This window comes from Onychomys torridus, chromosome 15 (assembly GCF_903995425.1).
Source record: "Onychomys torridus chromosome 15, mOncTor1.1, whole genome shotgun sequence".
In the NCBI taxonomy this organism is placed as follows: domain Eukaryota; kingdom Metazoa; phylum Chordata; class Mammalia; order Rodentia; family Cricetidae; genus Onychomys; species Onychomys torridus.
Genome location: NC_050457.1, coordinates 68,714,231 through 68,737,318, shown reverse-complemented (window position 1 = coordinate 68,737,318; position 23,088 = coordinate 68,714,231). Strand labels below are relative to the sequence as shown.

General features: G+C 42.8%; 1 protein-coding gene across 3 annotated transcripts in view; it reads right to left on the bottom strand.

Moving 5' to 3' along the window:
• The window catches only part of Ctnnd2 (catenin delta 2), an 872,325-nt gene that overhangs the window by 377,239 nt on the left and 471,998 nt on the right, over window positions 1–23,088 (bottom strand). For all 3 annotated transcript variants that reach the window (XM_036206872.1, XM_036206873.1, XM_036206874.1), the window contains one exon: window positions 10,341–10,896. In XM_036206872.1, coding sequence (XP_036062765.1) covers window positions 10,341–10,896 — 556 coding nt within the window. The remainder of the gene's footprint in view (window positions 1–10,340; window positions 10,897–23,088) is intronic.

Below are 23,088 nucleotides of genomic sequence, written 5' to 3'. Positions count from 1 at the left end.
TTAGGGTAATGCAAAGAATCTTATTTAGATTTCTGGAGAATTCATTCTTTCAGAAATAAAAATTGGCCCTAGCTTTAAAAACAAAATGCAATGTGGCTCTGTTATGGTTTGGGTATAGTTTGTTTTCAAGGGTCACGTGTTGGAAGCTCGGTCCTAGGAGTGGGGATGTTCTGATGGTGACGATGGAAAGTATACATGGTGGGGCCTAGCCTAGGTGTAAGACAAGTCAGTCGTAGAGAGTACTGCCGGTGGAGTTTGTGTGGAACCTGGGTGTGATGCTGAGTCAATGGGTTGTTAAAAATAAAGCAACACAAAAAACATGGCTCCTGAGTCTCTTGCTTCCTGTCTCGCCATGTGACTTCCTTCCATATTCTGCCCTTCTGAGGTCACCTGTCACATAATGACATAACCTAAGGGGCTCTCAACAGAGGCCAAATCAATGATAGAACCCTTTATGGTCTGTCAACCTTTAAAACCTTGACCTAAATTACACTTCTTTGTAGTCTAATTCAAGTATGCTGTGATGTCAACAGAAAATGAACTACTGTGGCCAAAACATTGTCCCTCAGACTCATGAATCATCTACTCATTTATTCACATGAGTGTGGAACTATGAAAAACCCCCTCTGGGGTATGTGTGATACATGTACCTCAAAAGTTACCTCTTTTAACAACCCTTCCTTGACTCACCCTCCATATGCCTTTCTCTTAGGTTTCCTTCAATCAGATCCTTCAATCACATCAAGCTGTGTTAGACAAGTTAGTTCTGTCTTTCCTATAAGATGAATCTGAAGTCCTGGGTTCTAACCTATGTATATTTGAATGCCCAGAAGAGTCAGATATTGACATTCTTAGAAACAAGACATGATTACAAAACCTGTTTCACTTGTGGACGTGCTAAACAAGGGGCAGTGCAATCTCATAGGATGTTTTAAAGACTGCAATTGGGTCTGGAGAGGTGGCTCAGAGGTTAAGAGCGCCAACTGCTCTTCCAGAGGTCCTGAGTTCAATTCCCAGCAACCACATGGTGCCTCACAACCATCTGTAATGAGATTTGTTGCCCTCTTCTGTATACCTAATAAATAAATAAATCTTAAAAAAAATAAACGAAGACTGCAATTGTCATTCTTTATTTTTCCTACACTGCAGAGCAAGCTAACAATCTGAGAAACCCAATTCTACATCCCAATGGGCAGTGCACGATTTCCCTCAGACCCCTTGGGCTCAATGTTTTCTTTGTCTCAGATGTTCTTCTTAATATATATGTACTTCTCTCTCCTTCCTTCAAAGGTTTGCTCCAATGATAATCTCTCTGCGAAGTGTCCCCAGCTGCTCTGTCTCTGACCTCTGTATTCCCTAGTCTCTACCCATGGTTGTTCACATCACATTTGACCCCAGATAGAACATCAAGGCTTTGGCCTTTGGCACTCACAGGTGAGTCCCCAGCCCTGAGAAGACATCAAAGTCGTGCTCTTTAAATTCCATTTGCTCCAGTGAAATGGCACAACATTACAGAGCTAAGAAGGGATGGAACTACATGCCCATACATCTGTCTACATGTTAAATCTCTCAACTGCTGCCTTCTGGATGTACAGAACTCCATGGAGTGTAACAACTCTTTCTTCTCCATCTACAATGAAGCTGGTTGTTGTTTCACGTTTTCTGCCCTTAGATACTGACATTACACAGATCCTCTGGGACTTGGGTCAAGTCTTCCTTCTCTGGCTTCCTAACCTGCTGTCTGGGGCCTTTCTCTGGACTTCTCTTCACTGCTCTGCCGGTCAGAATGTTTTATTTCTGGATACTGTTTCCTGTCATTTCATGCTTCTATTTACCTAGGATATATTTTTTAAATATGGTTTCTTCTCTAGGACAGTGTGCCTAGAAGATGGATTTTTCTAAGACGCTGCATATGAGAGCATGTTTGATTTTTCCTTTACATTGGGAAACAAGCTGTGTGTAGATTTGGGGTTGAGAATTACTCCCTTAGCAACTCAGGCAGCACCTCTTATTCTCTGCTGTCCAAAACTGTGACTGCTTAGTCAGGTAAAGGCTTTTATTTCTCTCCAGAGATGTTGGGTCTTTTTATCTTGGTGCTTTGAATTTTCATGATGTGGAACAAGGAACACTTTCAATTCCTAGCACAAGGTGTTTCTGACTAAGGCATGAGCCCTGAGGAATTCTTCCTTCTGACTTTGATAATTTACCTCCTCTCCTCCTTTTCTGAGACCTCAGTCATATATTATAGCTCCTGAAGTTGTCTTGGCTCTTCTTACATTATTCTTGTGTTTTCTGTCTATCCCTTTATTCTTTACATTCTGGGTTATTTCCTTAGCTATTTCCCAGGTTTTTTTTTTTTTATCATTTGTTTCTAGTTTTATGAGTTATGTTTTTACAGCCTGGAAGGATTTTCATGTTCTTTGCTCCTTCTACATATCCTATCCAGTTTTTATTTAATGAATTCAAGATCTTCCTAAATCCCCTTTAACTCCAGACCTAAAGTTTTTGCTTATTTCTTTTAATCTCTTACATCCTCTAAATTATCTGTTTCTTCTAAGAGATATTTTTTTTTCTATTTTAGTCTCTTCTTTTTCAAGTCAATAATTCTCTCCCATTCCTCTGTAATCCTTATTAATTTATCATATTTGAGGAAGAAAAACCCAGAGGCAGCTTCTTTCCACAGTGTGAAGAGCAGTGTTTCCTGATAGGTGTCATTTCCAAATGTGAATTTATGATAAAGAGGGAGGGTCATGCATGATGACTATCTTCCATCATAATGATGGGTGGTAAGCAGCATCCTCCTCTTCATTCCTCCCACACCTGTGTGTGTGTGTATGTGACTTGAACTTCACTCAGGATGCCAATATCTGAATCAAAAGTCTAAATCTCACACTGGTTATGGTTTATTCAAGATAATACTCCTATTTTTTTTCTTGGAGTAAGCCCGAGTCATTCTGGCAGGAGAGAGATCACAGAGGGGAGAGATGGATACCAATTTAGGACTGAGCAAGGCAAACATTAACTCTCAGTTCCTCCCCCACACCTTCAGCTCCGCGTCTCAGAGTCCTCAGAAGTCCCAGCTTGACTCTGACTCTTAACTTCCAGTTTTTATAAAACTCTGATTTGCTTCTTAGTGACACTGGAGTCTATGTTCTGTCTCTCTTGTGACTTCATTCCCCTGTTATATCCTTACTTCTGCATTTGGGGATGGTGTGAGAAACAGGACAGCAAATGCAAGACAGAGGATACCTGTTGAACCACTCCTTGTGATTCCCATTAAGTTTTAGTTTAGATTTCCCCAGTTTATTTAAATAGGATAACTATTTGTACTATAATAATTCAATATGAAGATACCACATCCCTTTCCCAAAGAAGTTAATCTATTTATTGCATTTTCATTGGCAGGGTTGGTGGGAAGGGTAAGAGGGGAGGAACTATTATCTGTGAGTCAAACAGAAAAAAAATAAAACGATAGCAAAGCCTCTTAAGCCTTCTAGCAACGTGAACCCAGTTTCCAGACTGTAGCAGTGATCTTCCTGGAAGAGGATGCTGAAAGTAGCACTTTCCCCACTTCTGTTTCACCTGGACAACGATTGGATAGAAAGGAAGGAAAGTGCAATGCAGATGCAACATAAACTTGACTCACAGCTAAGGAGCATTTGATTCTTCTGTGAATTCTGGACTGCTAGGCAGACCAAGACTTAGACAGGGCTAACTTGCACACAGGAAGGACAGCATGCTGGAGCCAAGTCTCTGCCTCCTTGGGGGTAAAGGAACATATGATATGAGCTGCTGATGATACACTAAGACTATGGTTGCCCTACTGTAAAGCAGGGGTGCTGAGTTTTTGAAGGAGAAGGTAAGTGTGTGGTAAATGGCCTGCACTCCCCTAGTGGTGGGGGCATGGAATCCCAGAGTGTACCCACCATACATGAGAGAGATTCATTCTCCACTGATTCAAATGTCATAGGCTTCCAGAGCAAAAGCCCTAGGGTGGTTGGGTGAGGGGCCTGGCCAGGGGAAATGCACATGTCTGTTGGCTTGGAGAGCTACCTAAGGAGTCTCTTCCTAAGAGATCCGCTGATGTTACAGCCAAGAGGATGTCTCCTCCACCAAGTTAAGGTATTGATTAAGATCTCAGGCTGATCTAATAATGAGAAGAAAATGTAAATCTGAACAGGTTTTTTTTTTTTTTTAAGGCCTAATTTTCATTGATGTCTAGTGCATGAGTGAGCAGATGCTCATGAGATGCATCCTCCTCTTGTCCAAAGGCTAGGAAACCAGCAGCTCCAGGAAGAGAAATGTAAAGAACAGGAGTCAGGCATCTCATTGCTTCTATACTGAATTCCAGGAGCTGAGTACAAAACATGTTCCCTATGAACTTACCTGTAGTGGATAGGCATCCCAGCATTGGCCTGGAAGTTCCAACCCCCACTGAGGCTTCGGTAATGGTCACACCCACAAGGCGGGGCAGAGGAGGAAGCAGAAGACGAAGGATCGGAAAGAACTCACTCTCTTGGTTCCGGGACGCCGGACGCGAGAGGTGGACCGAGCAGAGTTCTCCAGAGAACGCCGCCGCCGGACTACCCTCTACCTTGCCAGACTCTGCGACCTACCCCTTCATTTGTAAGTTACCCCACAAAATAAACTTCCCTTTTAACTACGTGGAGTGGCCTTAATAATTCCACCAATACTTACCCAGTGACCATGCCCTTCAATTCCTGGACCTTCTCCTCCAGGAATCATGTGGGGGCATATCAGACCCTACAAGGTCTTTGATCAGTGCTTTCCATTTTGTTTACTAAAAGAATGAGACCTGGGAGCCTCAGTAAGTCAGAGACTGAATGATATCGCCAAATAGTTAAAACTCAGAGTTTACAGTGTTTGATCCACTCCAAGCAGGATGGTTTAGGTCCATTTGGCTCGAGTATATGATGATCACGCCTTGACTAAATAACACTCCATATAAGGGCAATTCCCATGGAAATCATTGGCTAAGAATTTACATTTCATGTGTTATTTCTCTCCCAAAGTAAGCTTCTGAAGCTTGACGACTTCAATACATATTTACAACTTGTATTTGTATTTCTAACAGGATTAATTTGGCTCAAAACTCAGAAAATGAAAGATCATGTTATTTTCTTCACAAAAAGGAAGAAAAATTGGTACAAGTGAAGTCATTCTCAATAGGATGTTGACACATTTTTGAGAGGCTTTTGCTTCCTTCAAAATCACTAGAGATTTACATACACTAAAATCTTATATTGGTAGGCAAAAAATATCTATGTCCTTACTATTTTTCTTTAATGGCATAAAAAATGCTCTCTACTCATGGAATATGTATAGTTTTGACTATGAAGACTCTAATCAAAATTGTCCAGGTTAAATGACATTCCTGTCATCTGCAGATTTGCTCGAGGAATGCATCATTTCTGAGCCTCAGTATTCAATTCTGAGGGATGGAGGTAAAAATCACACTACCTTAATTAGTTATTGGAGATCAGGTGATACCTACATTACAGAGTGTGGCACATTAAGTGATACTTGGCGAATGTTTTATAGTATAATGCATTTTCAGTATAATTTTTTTCATCATCCATGTTTAATATATTCATTCATTAAGATAAATACATTTAACTCAATGTAAAGAAAATTAAGTTAAGCAAAGAGACTGTCAGGACAACAATGTCAAACGCATTTGGAGAGCTTTCTTATTCTATCATTTATGTGATGAGGATGGAGTCTGACAGAAATAGGAGACTGTTGTAATACTTTGGTCCAGGCGGGAAGAACAATTTCAAGCTCTTTGTGTTTGCTTGTCCATTATTCTTGACCCACCTCACACAGAGCTCCCAGAACAGTTGCCAACAGGCAAAGATGGGCTTGCCGACCATCTGCAGAGAGGAAGACATCACAAGCCCTTTAGGGCGGGATCCACTTTCTTTTTCTCTGGGCTATCCTCTCTGGCCACTCACCTGGCATTTCTTATTACTCACTCAACTTTGCTGAACAAATACTGATGTGCTGATTCTTTGTCCCCTGTCCCTCACCACAAACATATTACCAATGCTTTGAGTTAGCTTCAGCTACATTTTGAATTAGTTCCTCATTTACAGTTAAAACTCTGGAATGATCTCCTCAAAGAAGCACGCTAGGCACATATGAGATCCCACTAATTGGTCCCTTCTGGATTTTCCCATCACAACTAAGCTCTGTCTCATTCTACATTGGCGTTTAAGCTGAAATTGGAGTAGTTTTATTTAAAAAAAAGTTGAAAATGGTGGCTCATGGCTGTAATCCCAGCACCTTGGAGGTGAAGGCAAAGGCAGAGTGGAGAAATTGCTGTATGTTCAAAGCCACCCTGGGCTACATAATGACTTAGACTGCAGTGGGAGACATTGTTTTTAAAGCCTCCTTGACCAAAGCTATACATTTTGAACACAGTGATGATACCTCCTTTACATGCAAACCGCAGGATTTGGTATGCTCACCAGTTCACCATAGCTGCTTTGTACTTATTGCAAAACACAATTTCTTTCCATCAGTTTCTAAACTCCCATGTTGGTTATCTGATAAATAACTAAAGTTAACTTATAATGAGTCAGAAATGCACAAATACATACATATGTATACACATTCACTATATGTTACCATATAGTTACCATATACATACACCTTAGTTTCTTGTCAAATGGTAAGAGCAGATACTATAGTGACCCTCTCCTGCCACATCAAGTAGGCAGGTATTCAAAGTTTGGGACCTCCAATGTTGCAGAACTGATTTCCACTCAGGTTTGTACAACAGAAAGAGATATAATTGCATAAGAGAAAAATACTACTAAGAAGTCATGGGTGTCTAATGACTTAAGATCCCAAAAGTCACACTTTTATGGATTTAAGCCAGATTCTGAAATCTTGGGCTAACTTCTATAAAGTTCAGTCACCAGTAAGATCCAGTAGAGATGTGTTATTGCCTGCCCAAGTGCTTTCTGCAACTAACAGCCTGAAATCCTTAGACAGCATTTTGCAATCCTTGACATCCTTTTGGCTAGACAAAACAAGCCCAGAATAAAACTCTGACCCACTTATCCAACTTTCTATGGGACATGTGCACTGGCATTCTGGCAGAATGCCAGCACATGCAAAAACCTAGGTCTTAGTGTTAATTCATATGCCCTAAACCTACTCAGCTACTTCTGGAACCTGCTCCACCTCTGTCATTGAAACTCTGTTTTCATGGTAATCTTGTTCTTACTATCATCACCTAGCTCATGAGAAAATCACATTGGCATGTGCACCTGAGTGCACACACACACACACACACACACACACACACACACACACACACACACACACACACACACACACACACACACACACACACACACACATACACACACAAACACTCACACACACACATACACACACACATACATACACACAAACACTCACACACACACACAAACACACACACACAAATACACACACACACACACAAACACACACACACACACACACACAAACACACACACACACACATACACACACACAAACACACACACACACAAATACACACACACAAACACACACACACAAACACACACACACAAACACACACACACAAACACACACACACACACACATACACACAAACACACGGCTTGTTGCTCATCACCTTCAATGAAGTATATTTCCACAGGTAACTTTAACTTAGCTTACTGTAATAAATCCCAAATTAGCGTCTTCCTTTTGCCTTTGATCCTCAAATTTCATTTCTAATATATCAGCCAGAATAAGCCTGGTACAAACTAAGCCAGGCTGTGTCACCTCTGGTCAATGGCTCATCTTAAAAGGCCTTCCTGATCTGTCTATCCTTCTGCTCCAGCCCCTTGGCAAACTCCCAACCTCATCCCATGGCCAAGCCTTCCTCCTGCTTACTGCTTTCTCCAGTGTGCACACCAGGCACACTCCCAACCCCTCCTGCCTTTGGAATCCCTTTTCTTCTTATTAGAACACCCTTCCTGAGCACCCATAGGGTTAGGTGGCTCACCACTCCAGGAAAGACTCAAAAATCACCTCCTGATTAGAACCTTCCTTAGCCACTTCATTGAAAGTTGTTTGTTTGTTGGATTTTTTAAAATAATTCTCTGTCCTCTCTATTTGAGAGGAGGTTAGAGATTTCAGGATAATCTCCAGAGACTGAACCAGTGGTGGTACAGAAGAGATACATGGCAAAGAACTGTGAAATTAGTTCCTAATGTGTATCCCTACCCTCTATTGATACTTCTGGTTGTCAGGGACAGATCTCTCAATTCACAGCTCTGCTAAGACAAAAATCTATTTTATAATCTCAAAGTATTTGTGATCTTTCAATAGGCAGATGAGGTGACTCCCAACTTTAAGACGCCTGGAATGGTTTCAGACACAGGGCATTGCATACAGAGTATGAAAGCTCTGATATCTGTCAGGACACACATACCGTAGTCTCTCTCCTATATCTCTCTTGGGCCATGGGTTTCTATTTTCTAAATAGAACATGAAATCTTATCCAAATCCAATGTTCACTCTGACAGGATAATTTTGAACTCAAAACCACCAGTATCAATTTGCATGAAGAAATCTTTAAATGAATATTTTAACATGTATGTTAAACAAATGAATTCAAACATTTAAAATGTTCATTGCCACTCTAAAATTAAGACTCTTCAGTGGCACATTGAATATTTTTTTTTTCTCACTAGGTAACAAAAATGAGATATGGCCATAAAATATGAGGAACAGATGGAAGAGAAGGGGCTGGTCAAATGGAGTGCTCCTCCTGGCCAGAGAAAGGGAGAAGTGTCCTCACCTCTAACCAACAGAAACTTGAATGCTTATACACCACCAGCAGCACCACCAGCACCACACCACCAGCATTAGCAAAGACTTTGAGAAACTCTTTGCAGACATCAAAGCATAAGCCACTTTCAAAATGTACTCACTTTTCTAGAGTGAGCAATACAAGGGACACTTCTTTGTTATCGTATTTCCATTCCCTAAACATTTCCTCAAGATCCCACACATTCAGCTACCTTACCCCCCCCCCCCCCCGCCCTGACTCCCCTAAACAAACAAGCAACAACAAAACCACTCTTACATCTTCAAGTAAACACAGACATGAAATGGTCTTCAGCAGTCTGGACCAGGACCCCTTGACTCTCCTCCACAGTAGCTGGGGTGGGTGGGTGATGTCCCAGGGTTTTAGTCTCCTAGGACTTCCCATTTCTCTGCTTCTTGGTGCCTGTTTTTCAGGCTGCTCTTCAAACTAATGGCTACATTAGAAATATTTGGGCATTAATGATGGCCTGCCTCCAAAATGCCACTCTCCAGGCAACACAGTGAGAGCGATTATTTTCAGTTCTGTAAACACACCTTGCACAATTCAGCAGGCAACATATCCCAGCCTGCATCCCGCTAAGCTAGGCTAGTCCATGCTGGCAATTACTGTGTTTGAATTAAAGATGCCCCTGGCCACCTGCCCTGTGCCTGCAACAAGTTCCCCTTTTTTTATTCTATTTATCTTCACAGTCATCTATTTGTGTCAAGAAAAGAAACATATGAGCGCAGCATCTGTTACTAGAATCACAAAATTACCAAATACTTCCAAAAGGGAAGAAATAGGCAATAAATCCAGATTACTTGTCAGGTGTTTAAGGAGAGAGCATTAGTCTTTCAATCACAGTGTCTTGTTTAAGCTGTGCATATGTTGCTAACAGCAGTCACCCAGCTCACCCTAGTCTGTGATGGGGACAGGCACCAGAGAAATGTCACCTCTTCTGAACTGGCAGAAGAAACCAGCAGCACCCCCCCACACACACACACACTGCCCTGCCTATAATGAAATAGGTAACACTTTTAAGACACTTCCCTATTGGTTACTTTACTCTGCTTGTTGAAACCTATGTAAGTTCAGAATCTGATTTGGGGAAAAAAATCTAACTTTCTCTGGCAACTAGCTTGGATCATACCCACTGTGATAGATACTGGATTTCTCTCTGGATGCAAGCAACAGGTCTATGTGGTCCCTACAAAATTAACCTTGTTGCTCTCTGTTTAATAAGTCTGCAGACTCCTGGGTGGGAAGAGGGAAGACAGGCAGGTGTTAGAGGCCGGAGAGACCACATGACAGGTACACCTAAAAAGGATGCTGACAGTCTTCGAAGACAAGCCCTGGCATACCCCCACATCCTCAGAATCTGAAAACTGGCCCGGAGGCATGCCCAGACCTGCTGCTTGGATCCAGCACCCCTGGTCCCCATCATGCGCCCAGGTGAGCTGCGCCAGGGCGCCAACTCCCTTACCTGCCAGACTGCCCGGCCTCTGGAGGGTGGCCGTGGCATACAGTTCCTGCGAATGCTTGCTGTACTGCTCGGACGCGTGGACCAGGCGCTTGGTGGGCGACAGGGTGGCGTAGGTGCCGATGGTGGAGCTCAGCTGGTGGATGGGCGAAGAGGAGATGGTGGACTGCACGGTGGGGGGCGAGGTCACGCGGATCGGGGACAGGCCGGCCGAGGACACGACGATGTTGATGGGCGAGCTGGTGCTGTAGGACTTGGCCAGGCGGCTGGGCGACTGCTTGGGCGAGGAGCCTCGCGGCGCGGCGTAGGCGGCACCCTCAGGGGCCGAGCCTCCGCGCTGCAGCTTAGTGGGCGAGCCGCCCTGCGTGGTGGTCAGCGGGGAGCCCCCGCGCGGCGGCGCTGGCAGAGTGGAGCTGGAGTAGTAGAGCGCGGCGGCGGCGGGCGGCGCGTCGGGCAGGTGGAAGGCGCTGCCCAGGCTGGGCGCGAACGGCTCCCGCGGAGGCGGAGGCGGCGGTGCAGGCTCGGACCCCGCCAGGTGCCCCGCGCGGCCGGTCGTGCCCTGTGCCGGGAGAGCAGAGAACAGGCGCGCTCAGTGGTGGAGAAGCAGCCGCCCACCCGCCCCGCCCCGCCCGGCTGCCAAGGACAACTTCTGCGCCCAAAGCACCGGGAATCCAGGCTGCGAGAGGAGAGGGATGCGAACTCACACCCCAGTCCGTTCCCAGCCAGGCTCCTTTCCAAGGAGAAAGGAGAAGGCTAGCAAAGGCAGGCTGTCAACCGGGCGAGAGGCATGCCTCTGCTCAGCGCTCCAAGAGGTTTTAGTCACAGAAAAAAAAAAAAAAAAATTTAAAGGCCACCTAAACGGTGATCTCCCAGAACGCCCTCCCTATCTGGCAGTTTTAATGAAAACTCCACGCTCCCATTATTTCAGGAGACACACTTTCGGCTACCAAAAACTGACGGAATTGCATACTTAGATGGAGGATGCAAGAGATGTACTTAGAATTAATTCTGCTTCTTTGCCACTAAGATTCTTTTTTATGGGCAAGAGTTAAACAGAGGGGAAAATGCTACCTCACAAGAGTAAGCTTGGCTTTTGAGAATTCCAAAAAAAAAAAAAAAAAAAAAAAAAAATCCAGAGGAAGCAAATCAATTAAAATTGAAATGATAAAAAGTACTTGTCTTTTCTGGATTTTCAAAGTGTGCTCTAGATGGCTCAGTATATCTTTCTGGTAGGCTCCTAGGAGCCCCCTACAGTTGTGTCTTCCAACTGAAAGCCAATTGCTGTCCTTTACTTAAAGAACACAAAAGACAAGGGCTGGGGTGGAGTTAGAAAGATCCCTGAAAGGCAAAGCAGTTTCCATGAATATTGCTCAGAGACAAAATTTGCATCATAATGAAAACAACTACCTCGTCAAGCACTTCTGGGAAGAAGGTCTTGAGCCTCCAAGTTTCCCCTCAGGGGAAGAGAAAGAGTCTGGGGAGTCCCTGGTGTGAAAAACTAGTCCCTTTGCTCCACTGTGTGAGAGAAGCAGCAAAGAAGGTTTGGGAACAGTGCTGTTTCCGCTATGAGGACCGCAAGGGGCTGGCGGGAAGAGGGACAGAAGGGCAGATACGTGTTCTCCACAGAAAATTTCAGTTGTGTCTCTGCCCTTTGGGATGGCATTTGGCAAGAGGGAGGCTGGGCACTTGATCTGCACACAAACAGCATTCCAAATTGTCTCTGGGATGTCAGGAGAAATGCTAAGGATTTAACCTGGCAGCATCAAGTTCCTCTGTTAAGAACAAGTTAGGGCTTGGGGAAACATCTCAGCCAGTAAAATCTTGCCTCATGAGCTTGAGGAGCCCAGCTTGATCCCTAAAACCCACCTTCAAGGAGGTGGGGCAAATGGGGGTTGTGTTTACTAGGGAGGCAGACGTTTAAACATCCCTGGGGCTCAATGGCCTGCCAACATCGCCTCTTTGGAGATTTTGAGACCCATGAGAGACCCTTTGGGGAGAAGAACGCAGGCAAGGACACTTGAAACTGTCTCCCAACTGCAATATAGCACATGCACATGCATAAACACTCACATACTCACACACTGCGAGACTTTCTCAGTGGAAGGTGTCTGTGTCTCTTTCTCTCACACACATTTGTTTTATATATAATGAGTATGTTTAATATAAATTTCCTAAGTACATTATGTATCCCAACCTGAACTGGAATTATTTTTAGTGTCACAGTAGGAGTCAAAGTAGAACCGTGCGTTTGCTCAAGGAAGTCTCTCTAGCAACCACCACAGGACCTCACCCACAAGGGAGACTGCAGTAGCATTTGCTCACAAACTTGACCCAGGCTTTGGCCTTGAGAATACAAACTCAAGAATGTACAAGCTCTGCAGAAGTGCTGTTTCTCTCTAGATCTCAGAGCTGTGGTCCAACCTCACCCAGAAAGGCTTGGAGCTTTCCCCTCAGCAGTATTTCTGAACATGGAACCTAACAGACTAGGCTTCCCAAATCAAACTCCAGGTGAGCATTGTCAGAGGAACTTCAAAAACGTTTTGGAACAGCTATTACTTACTCTAGACATTTGACTTAGAACCTTGAGACCTTGAGAGTAACAGGCCAGCGACCCAGCTTCCCAGGAGATTCCAGTGGCCAGCACACATGAGAACCAGTCCTTAGAACTGTGGTTTTCAGAGGGTGCTGCCTATTTATTCACCAAGCAACAGCAGTGTTACCTCCAACAGAACAAAAACTTTGCTGGAAACCAAGCTACCTCTGTTTGGACAAGCTCTCTAGGTGATTGAGTCCCCACCAAACTTTGAGAACCAACAATGGCAGACTGGCTGGTTCTGAAGGTCTGAAACGGGTCCTGGCATTGGCATTTCTAACAGCCTGCCAAGGGAGGTAGATGGTACTGATCTAAAAAATTCTGACAAGCCCACAGACATTTTCCTTCTGAGGATCTGCTATGTTCATTGTTGACCATGACCTCTGCAACCTGGCTTAGTCCTCAACTGCATTGGACCACCTTCTCTCAAAGCCTGTGAATGTGCGGAAGAAGGCACAAAAGGATTGTCAGACGCAGAGACCAGGGAGGGGTGCTAGGCAAAGGTGTCTTCTAGACACAACAGGGCCATCACAGCAGTAACTCACAGCAGCTGTGGCTGCCTGCAGAGGACATTGCTAAGATAAAGTCAGCACCTGCATGATCAGGACAGTATATCAAAAGGTTCCATCCAGGAGATACTGAAAGGTGTTGCTTGCTGAAGGATACAGAATCTGTTTTCTTCGGGGGTGTGGCCCTGGTAGGTTGTCTATGCTCTGATGGATGACCATACACTCATGCGCATACAAACAGCACTAACTGAACTGCTTGGGTTTTGAACAAATAAGAAGAGGATATGAAGTTGGACAAAGTATCTTGGGGGCTGAGAAGAGCAGGGGGCAAATACAGGTGAGAGTGGGGGGGTGTGTATGACTATAAAACACTGTGTTCATGTATGAAACTCTCAAGGGTGCATACAATTTTTAAGTAATTGACTTTTTAAAGTAGGTGGAGGCTACTATAGAGAGCTACAACTAGTCACAATGCATAGAATAATGACTGTGGTAAATTTACCATGCAACCCCTATACTTAAGGTCCAAGGCTCATTGCTGAAGAGGGGTGGGGAGATCTGAAGAGCCAGAGCACCAGGACAGGCCATCTGCTGGGAGATAGTGTCTTTTATATGTGACAGGGAAGCTGTAGCCATGAACTCTCAACCACGTGGCTGAGATCATCTAAACATCATCTGCAAAATGATCACACAAGTTGGCATCCCAACACGTCAATGATCTTACAAGGCCCTACCCTTAAATGAAGATCCACAAGCTACTGAGAGAGGAGGACCCACAGGCTGCTGAGAGAGGAGGACCCACAGGCTGCTGAGAGAGGAGGACCCACAGGCTGCTGAGAGAGGAGGACCCACAGGCTGCTGAGAGAGGAGGACCCACAGGCTGCTGAGAGAGGAGGACCCACAGGCTGCTGAGAGAGGAGGACCCACAGGCTGCTGAGAGAGGAGGACCCACAGGCTGCTGAGAGAGGCAGAATCAGGTTTCTCCAAGGATGAATTCTCCAAGAGATTATCCAATCCCAAGTGATTATCCTTAAATACATGTACATATGAACAACACTAGATGGACTTGGCGCTCTCTCTCTCTCTCTCTCTCTCTCTCTCTCTCTCTCTCTCTCTGTGTGTGTGTGTGTGTGTGTGTGTATGTGTGTATGTGTGTGTGTGTAAAACAATTATAATTAAAGAAGAGGTCATAAATTTGAGAGGTGACACATGGGAAGAGCTGGAACATGGAGAGGGAGTGGTGGAAATAATGTAAATATTTCAAATTGTATGAAATTTTTGATAATTAAGAAATGAATTTAAAGGGAACTAACTCAATAAGCTAATCAACTAATGAAATAGAAAAAATTACTCAATATTTCTATATTTGAATGATGTGTAATCCAAGAAAGTTATGGTTTATAAACATCTTGCATTTCTGTTAATCTAATCTAAGAGGACCAATTCTGTTGAATGTTAACATCTATGTAGTTTCCTTAAAAGGTCCCCAAATCTGCAGAAATTTTGGAAAATGCCATATTACCTCTAGACATTTTGAAAGCAAAGGTGTCCAAGTCAAAAATAGGCATACAGGAGGATTTGGGTGAAATTTTTAGAAATTTTAACAAGGAGAAGGGAAGGAGAAAGAAGGGATGACATTTTATATTTTCTGAGGCGGGAAGCAGTGTTATTCACTGTGTGCTGAAATGTGAATTCTACACAGCCCGCTCTTTCCATTTGTTTAAAAGCCTCCATCGCTGGGCCTTCCCAGGATGCCAGCCTTACCAGTACCTGTTGAGCAGCATGGCCACGGCCATTTGCTGTAGGCCTGGCAGTGTCCCAAACTAGCACGTCCCAGTATGGCAGCCACTGGGCAGACAAGCTAACTGAATGTTTCAAATGTTGCTTGTCAGCTGATGATCTGGATTTGGCATACATCTGATTAATCTCAATTTACATAGCCACATGTAACTAGAGACTACCTTATTGGGCTGCACAGCTGCACAAGCTCATCTATAGCTCATAACAAAAGGTCCAGAGGTGCTGTGGTCCATCCCAGTGGCTGATGGAGTAATAAATGTCTAAGAACAGCTCATCATTTGTGCAAAAATGGGAATCTGGGAGCACATATCCACTTCTGTTTCACTGCATAAATTCATTTAGTAACTCTTAGCCAGTTTGGGAGACATAAGGCTGCTGTTCAAGCCTACTTCACAATTCATAGGATGGCTTATTATAACCCACTGTCGAATTAAAAACAATACACAATAGATGTAAAGAACTTAACCCACTCCTGTACTGGTTCAGCTGTACCTCAAACATTAGTTCATATAATAAAAATGTAATTCTATTTTTAAAATTACATTTCAGCCAAAATTTGACTTTTTAAAAATTAAGGACTGGACTCCTTTCCATAGTGATATTTATAAGCAATGATAATGGAAAGAAATGTGTCATTGTTGAAGAGGCCCTTAAGGAACAATAATGATAAAATACATTTGACAAGAACTTGGAGCAGAATGGGCCCTGATGTTGTCCTTGGTCATAGCTCTGGGTGCTGGCAGGGGCTGTTCCTACCTCTGTCTTTCTTCCTAGTTCCTTGGATTAGTAACAGAACAAAGGTTACTTTGTCTCCTGAGAAAGTGGGGATGCACTTCTTTGGAACTAAGAAGGAAGCAGAATCAGAGACAAATAGCTATCAAGTCGGTGATGCGCTTGAACAGACAGCTTCCAGGAGGCTGATCTAGGCGCATGCTCAGGGTAGTTCTGTTTTATCTGGTTATTGTTAGAAAAACCTCAAGAAGACAGAAACAGAAACCATAAGCTCATAAATGTTTTTATGAAACAAAAAGTTCATCTCTTTGTATATAAGTTTCAGTTGGGACAGACTTAGGATATACCACAGTTATAAATGTATGTTATAAACTGTATGTTCTATTTTTGTGTTTGTGTGTGTGTGTGTGTGTGTGTGTGTGTGTGTGTGTGTTTTACTTATTTGTTTATTGTGGCCTTCTCTGTAATTGTGCAATAGATTCACACCTCTTTGATAAAACTGTTTAATAGAGGATATATTGTCTAATCACTACTGACGTGGACAACTGGATATGGAAGTTAGGCAAGGCACCCATGGCCTCCAAACAGGCTTTAATAACTGAAACAGAGCACAAGCTTGATGCCTCAGGTCACTTGCTACCTCCACAATTCACTAACTAGAGCACTGTCCCCAGCATGATAAGGCACGTGCTCTCAGAGTGAGTTCAGCAGTCCTCTGAATCAGTCCTTTTCTGCAGTATTATTTCATTGCATTTTTAGTGTGTGCTGTACTCTCTGGGTCATAAACATGATACTGTTCTGTTTTGGAAGAGTGGAGACCCTGAGAATATGGTGGGTTTAGTGCAGAAAGTTGCATTGGCCTCAATAGCAAACAGTTGCTTCGTGACCTTCACTCTGAATCATGTGCAAAAGAGCCAGGAGTGGCAAAGAGGTCACAACAGGGACCTTTCTTGGAGCTTGGATGCTTATTTTATTCTCTTTTTCTGGAATTCTGACAATATAAACACAGCAAAGCATAGCAAAAAGAGAGAGAAGAAGAAAGAAGAACCCCAGTGCTTATTGCCAGCTCTCAAGTGACCTGACAGCTAACAAGCTCTCAGGAATTTTGAGTTCCAATCATGAGTATACCATGACACTAAGTGAAACCACATCTTATAAAACAGGTCCCTGATTTATGACAGTCCTTATGAGGACACACTGAGACCTGCCAAATTTGCTGAAGTAGTCAGAACCCACCCCAAACCCCCAGCTCTGGGAGAGGAGTAATGTTTGCCCGGAATGCTAGGCAGCTAGTGCAGTGAAGTCAGGAATGGGCAATTGAAGTCACTGGTTGGTGGCTTCCCACTATGACCCTCTTCAATAGCTAGCTACCACAGACTCCTGTCTGGTTTTTTTTTTTTAACTGTATTTTACTCTCTCAGTTTCCTGTGATTATGACACATAGACAGACCTGTCACAAAAGGTGTCCCCTCTGAAGGCAGCTCTGAATTGATGGTGACTAAGTCTCTATTGGCAGAAGTGCTTCTGGTTAGCAGAGGGTCATTGAAGGAAAGTCTGGATAGCACATTTCAAAGGAAGCAGAACCTCCACATCCAGGCTGTCAATAGAAGCATAAGAATGCAGCTCTGGCTCGCATCTGGAAGGCCTTGGGCTGACAGCTGCGAGAACTAACTTAACACAATGTGGTCTAGGCAATGTCAAAGTGGTCAGAAAGTAAAGATGGCTGACTCAAGGAAACCAGAGGACAAGTCACTGCAATGGCATTTTTGGAGACACTGATTTCTCACCAGAACCATTAAGGAGATTTTTGTCACATCAGTTCTGTGCTGATTAAAGCTTTAGAGAAAGCCTAGAGCTCAGGAGTTCACACACAGGTGGACAAAGCCATTGACTCTCCCACCTTTCAAATGAGAAAAATTACCTACTTTAAAATGCAAATGGCTTTATGAAAGCATTATATAAGATATAACTGTGAGGTTATATTGAGGGGTTGGGGATTTAGCTCAGTGATAGAGCACTTGCCTAAAAAATGCCAGGACCTAGGTTCGATCCTCAGCTCAAAAAAAAAAAAAAAAAAAAAAAGAAAGAAAGAAAAAGAAAAAAGATATAACTGTGAGGAATAATTTACATCTACAAATAAGTCATGTTCCTTGAATTTACTCCCTGGATTGTGACAGATTTGCTTCTGCATTATACCATTGTCCATAGGAATCTGATAACTTTTCCTCTGCAGTGATCAACAGAAGGGAATGCCAACCTTTAATTTCAAAGGAAGAAAAAAAATCCTGGTACTATAAGAAAGGTTTGGAAGCAGTCAAATAAAATGATGTGATGCTTGTCTAGTGAGTCTCTCAAGGGGTACCGGCTTTGATAAAAACTGATAAACAACATAAAGAGATGAGACAGCATCTATGTCCAGGGCCTGCACTGTCCCCAAAGGCATTAACTGCTACAGCGGTTACCATCGGTGGGAAATGAAGGGCTAGTAAAATTGTGGGTAACATCTCACTGACAAATTCAACTTTATTGAAAAAAAAATGGAGATGGTTTTTCTTCTTCAGCAAAAGGGTCAAAAGATGGAGCATCACCTTTGGATCATCATGGAGAGCACCCTCACTGCTCACTTTTTATCTGAGGGTCCCAAAGTTCTGGGAAGCAATGAAGGGAGGAGGAGAAAGAGAAGGGAGAGGACAGAGGGACAGAGGACCAAGGGACAGAGGAGAAGGAGAAAGAAGAAGGGGCTGGCTTTGGCTGGGTTTTGGAAACCTGTTCCTAAGGCTGGGTTGCCTTGTCCAGCCTTCGTTCAAGGAGAGGAGCCTAGTCCCATCTCAACCAGATAAGCCATACTGTGTTGACACCCATGGGAAGCTTGCTCCTTTCTGAGCAGAGGTGGAGGAGGGGTAGGTTGGGGAGAAGGACAGAGGGGAGGGGAGGGGAAAGGGGAGATGGGCAGCTGCCATCAGGATCTAAAATAATTGTAAAAATTTAATTAATGAAAAAAGAAGGTGTGGAAGAAGAGGAGGAGGAAGAAGGGGAGTGTACATCAGAAATACTGAGAGGTTCTGCAAGCCATCAGGCCCCAAGCAATGCAAACAGGAGATGCTAAGAATTCAAATTCTCCAATCCTTAAATCCTTAGGATTTATCAGAGATACTGAGAGGTTCTGCAAGCCATCAGGCCCCAAGCAATGCAAACAGAAGATGCTAAGAATTCAAATTCTCCAATTCTTAAATCCTTAGGATTTAAAGATGTCATTAGGACAAACATGATGCTATAAACATTTGGATCCTTGGATGCTCATTTTTCCTGTCCTTTATCGTCCCTTTAATGAAAATTCGATAGGGTCATAGCTAGTAAGTATTTCATGTATGGCCATTTCTATAAGCTCCCACAGGAAGAGAAGTGGAGAAGAAAGCACAAAGATCCTATAAATATTTATCATAAATAATATACAGGAAGTGTGTCTTAGTGGAACATCTTTTTAAAGTCTACATGAACACTGGCAAAAATATATCATAAAACTTTCCCTTCAGCACAAAGTCCTATTGGTACAATTTTAATAATCTACATATCCGCACAGAAAAGGAGATGTTGGCTTGGAACACAAACATATACTCTGCAATACAAAACACTTCTACTGTCAAAGCCAGATTAAACATATTTATGCTAGAGCGGGAAAATAGGGGAGAAGACTTGAAAGCCAAACAAGAAATGCAGATTTACAAGAAGTAAGTATTTAAAAACTATCTGAAAAAAAAAAACCCCAAACACAAAACAAACAAACAAATAAACCCTCCTAGCAGGTTTATACACAAGGAAAATATACAAAAAACATGCTTTCTCCTCTAAACGCTGCATGTTGGATGCATTCTGTGCAGTCTACATGGCAGACATCTAGGCAAAACTGTGTTTTTCAAATGCACTGGTAATGTATCTATCAAAGTATTACTTCAAGATAATTTATCTTATCATTAAGCAAGCCAGAGTAGCCCGTCCCATGCTGAGGTCAATACAATGGCTGATTATTGGAAACTTTCTCCTCGTCTGCACCAGATGGAACTTTAGGGTCTACCCTGCTAGCACTCATACTTGTCTGGGTCCCAACAATGTACTCATCTGCCTCTGGAAGATCTGAATATTGACATATCCATAATTATGATCTATCACACACAGGGACATACAAGACAGGAAGTCAGTGCAACATTAAACAGACGGGGCAGATTGAAAAGAAATGAAGAATTTTGTTCTCTGGAGAAGCTTGTTGCTCTTGTAGAATGTCTGCTGCTGTATGGTTTCATTTTAGATAACTATCACATGACTCTCAGCTTCCTGCAGGCCATTTCCCCAGGATCACCAGAGCATATTTTAGTCCTTTCAGGAAACATGTGCATGGCTTTTTAAAAAAATTTATCAGCTCTGATACCACTTTCCCAGGGTTGTATCCTCAGATATGTAATTTCATATTTCTGATTTATTTTGTTTCTTTTAGGAGTGACTTGCTGGATGATTTTATTTTATGCTTAGACATGAGAAAAAAATCATTTTCAGAGTGGTTCTATTATGCCATAAGCTGTGTATATAGCATTTCAAGTAATACACAGGACATTTTGCATGCAAGGAAGCAAGCAAAACCTCGAGGCTAACTCCTTGTTCTCCAGCCTACGTGGAAGCACGTGTGGTGTCACTCTGGTGAATGGCTGAACCTGGTGGAATTTGGTGGACCTTAGGCCAGTTACTGAGGATATAGAAATTATTTTCTGTAGATGACACTCTGCATTGAATCAAACAAATGGGAACCTTTCATGCATCAATAAGTGACTGGACAGTCACTTTTGCATATCATCATGCTCTGCTAAGAACTCTTTACTGGCTTCTCCCTTACTCAAAGATGAGCTCTACCAATGATCCATTACGTCTCCTGTCACTTTGCAAATCTGCGCACCCTGCTCTAGCTGCCCTGATCTATGTGTTGCTTTTATTAATATGCCAGACAACTCCACCTGAAGGCCATTACACTCATCATCCCCTGGATAATTATATACCTCTCCTATGTGTCCTTACCCAAATGTCTCCTCTACAAAATTCTATAGTGTTTTATCTTCCTCTCCGAGTATCATCCTATTCTGTGTCCATTTTCTTCCCTCAGTAACCATTACTTTCTAATTTATGAGATATACTATGTACATTGCTTATCTGAAGTGTTGATTTTCTGATTTCCATGCATACTACTAGAATAAAGGGTCCCCAAGGACCAGGACCATCTCTATTTTCTATACTTCACTATCCCAAGAACACAGGCTCATGCCATAAACAAGCATAGAATAAATGTCTTGATGAATCAATGAATAACAGGGTAACAGATGAAGTAAGAGGGAGGGAAGCTTGCTTTGGTTAGGACTGCTTATAAGAGCTGATGTTGGCTTAGAAGTAAGCAGATGGGGAGCAGGAATCCACATAGCTAAAACACTATGAGAAGTGTGCAACTTGGATGAGCAGAGCCTCTGGGAAGAGAGCTGGAGGTAAACCAGGCTACATCACTTGCTGGATGTGACATTTGCTGGGGTGGGCTGTACATCCACCGTCCTCTAGTTCAACTTCATGAATTCCCATTAGCATCGGAAAAAAGTCTAACCAGTCACAGAGAAGAACTGTCTGATGGTGAAACCTGTGACTGATGGGGCTCTGAGAGGATACAGTGAGCATGTATGTAACCTATCCCAAAGGCCTACTGCAGAATTAACAGTGGTCATTCAAAGAAACTCTTGGAGGTTGGATAAACTAGAGTCTTTCTAAAAATTGGCACCAGAATCTTAAACATTGATGACACAGCTTCATATTCACATTGAGGTATCATTTGTGAGCAAGACAGAAACAGTTCATATCACTTTAGAATTACAATTTTTAGAGAGATGGGTAAACATCTTTTTTCTGTTGATTATTGATCTTACTCAGCGCATCATCCATTAGCCACAATTTGGGCTTACTCGCCCTTATAGCACTTGTTAACAACAGGGCATTCAAAAAATTAATCTCACTTGAAGGAGAGATGTAACACCATTGAGAATATTGACAAGGGCTTTGTAAAGCCAATGGATCTGAATGAGATGTTTTTTGAAATGGGACCTGGCTGCTCTATTTCTAAGAGTGCAACACTAATTGGTTAAATTGCTAGTTTTCTGGTTCAGCATTTCTATGCTATTACTTTGAAATTACAAGTCCTATGGGGTATTCAGCGAAGTAGCTTCTCATATACAGCACAGAGTTGGAGTTCATCATGCTTCCAATCACCAATAACTAGTAAGCTTTTTAGAGTTGAGTCGGCTAACTCCCATCTCAGCTCTGCTGGGAAAAGTTCATTAGTCCATCAGTGTCTGGTTTGACTCTATAGACTTCTTGATCCTACCTCTCCACCCCACAATATTTGGCTCCTACTAAAGTTATATCTTGAGCATTCACACTCATTGGTATCTTCAAACTACAACTGGGATGACTCCAAATACATAGTTGTGACATCCCTACCATGTAGTAACACTTTCTGATTAAACTTTCATGGGAGGCCAAGAAGAGCCAAGCATTCAAGTCCATGAACTGATTTATAATCCTCTCTTACCTACTTTATTACAAACCAGTACACATGACTGTAACATTTACAGAACCACAGCTGTCAGGGCATTGCTTGAGGAAAGAAGTCATTTCAAAATGCAACTTTAAGAAATAGGATACACAATGCATGCCACTTGATGGCTGTAGTGGCTACATGAGGCCATTATAATCTAACCTCTCAACATACACTGTGTAGGTCCACATGGCTTCGAGGTCATACTGCTACATGGAGGAGAGCTTGATATCAAGCACCTCTCAGTTTTATTGGAAAGGCACATGGGTGAATAATAAGAAATCAGTGAGAAAGATGGGCTAGAGGCTTACAGAACTCAGTAATGGGTCCTAGGACTTGGGAAGGGTTCCTGGTAAATACGTTACTCAATAAGTGCCTAAGATATAACTAACCTCCTCATTTAAAAATTGGGAGTTGTTGGTCCTTCACTCCAGGATCAAAAGCATATAAGTTCAGAATTTCTTGTACAGCTGAAAATATGCTCAAAACTTCATAAAAGAT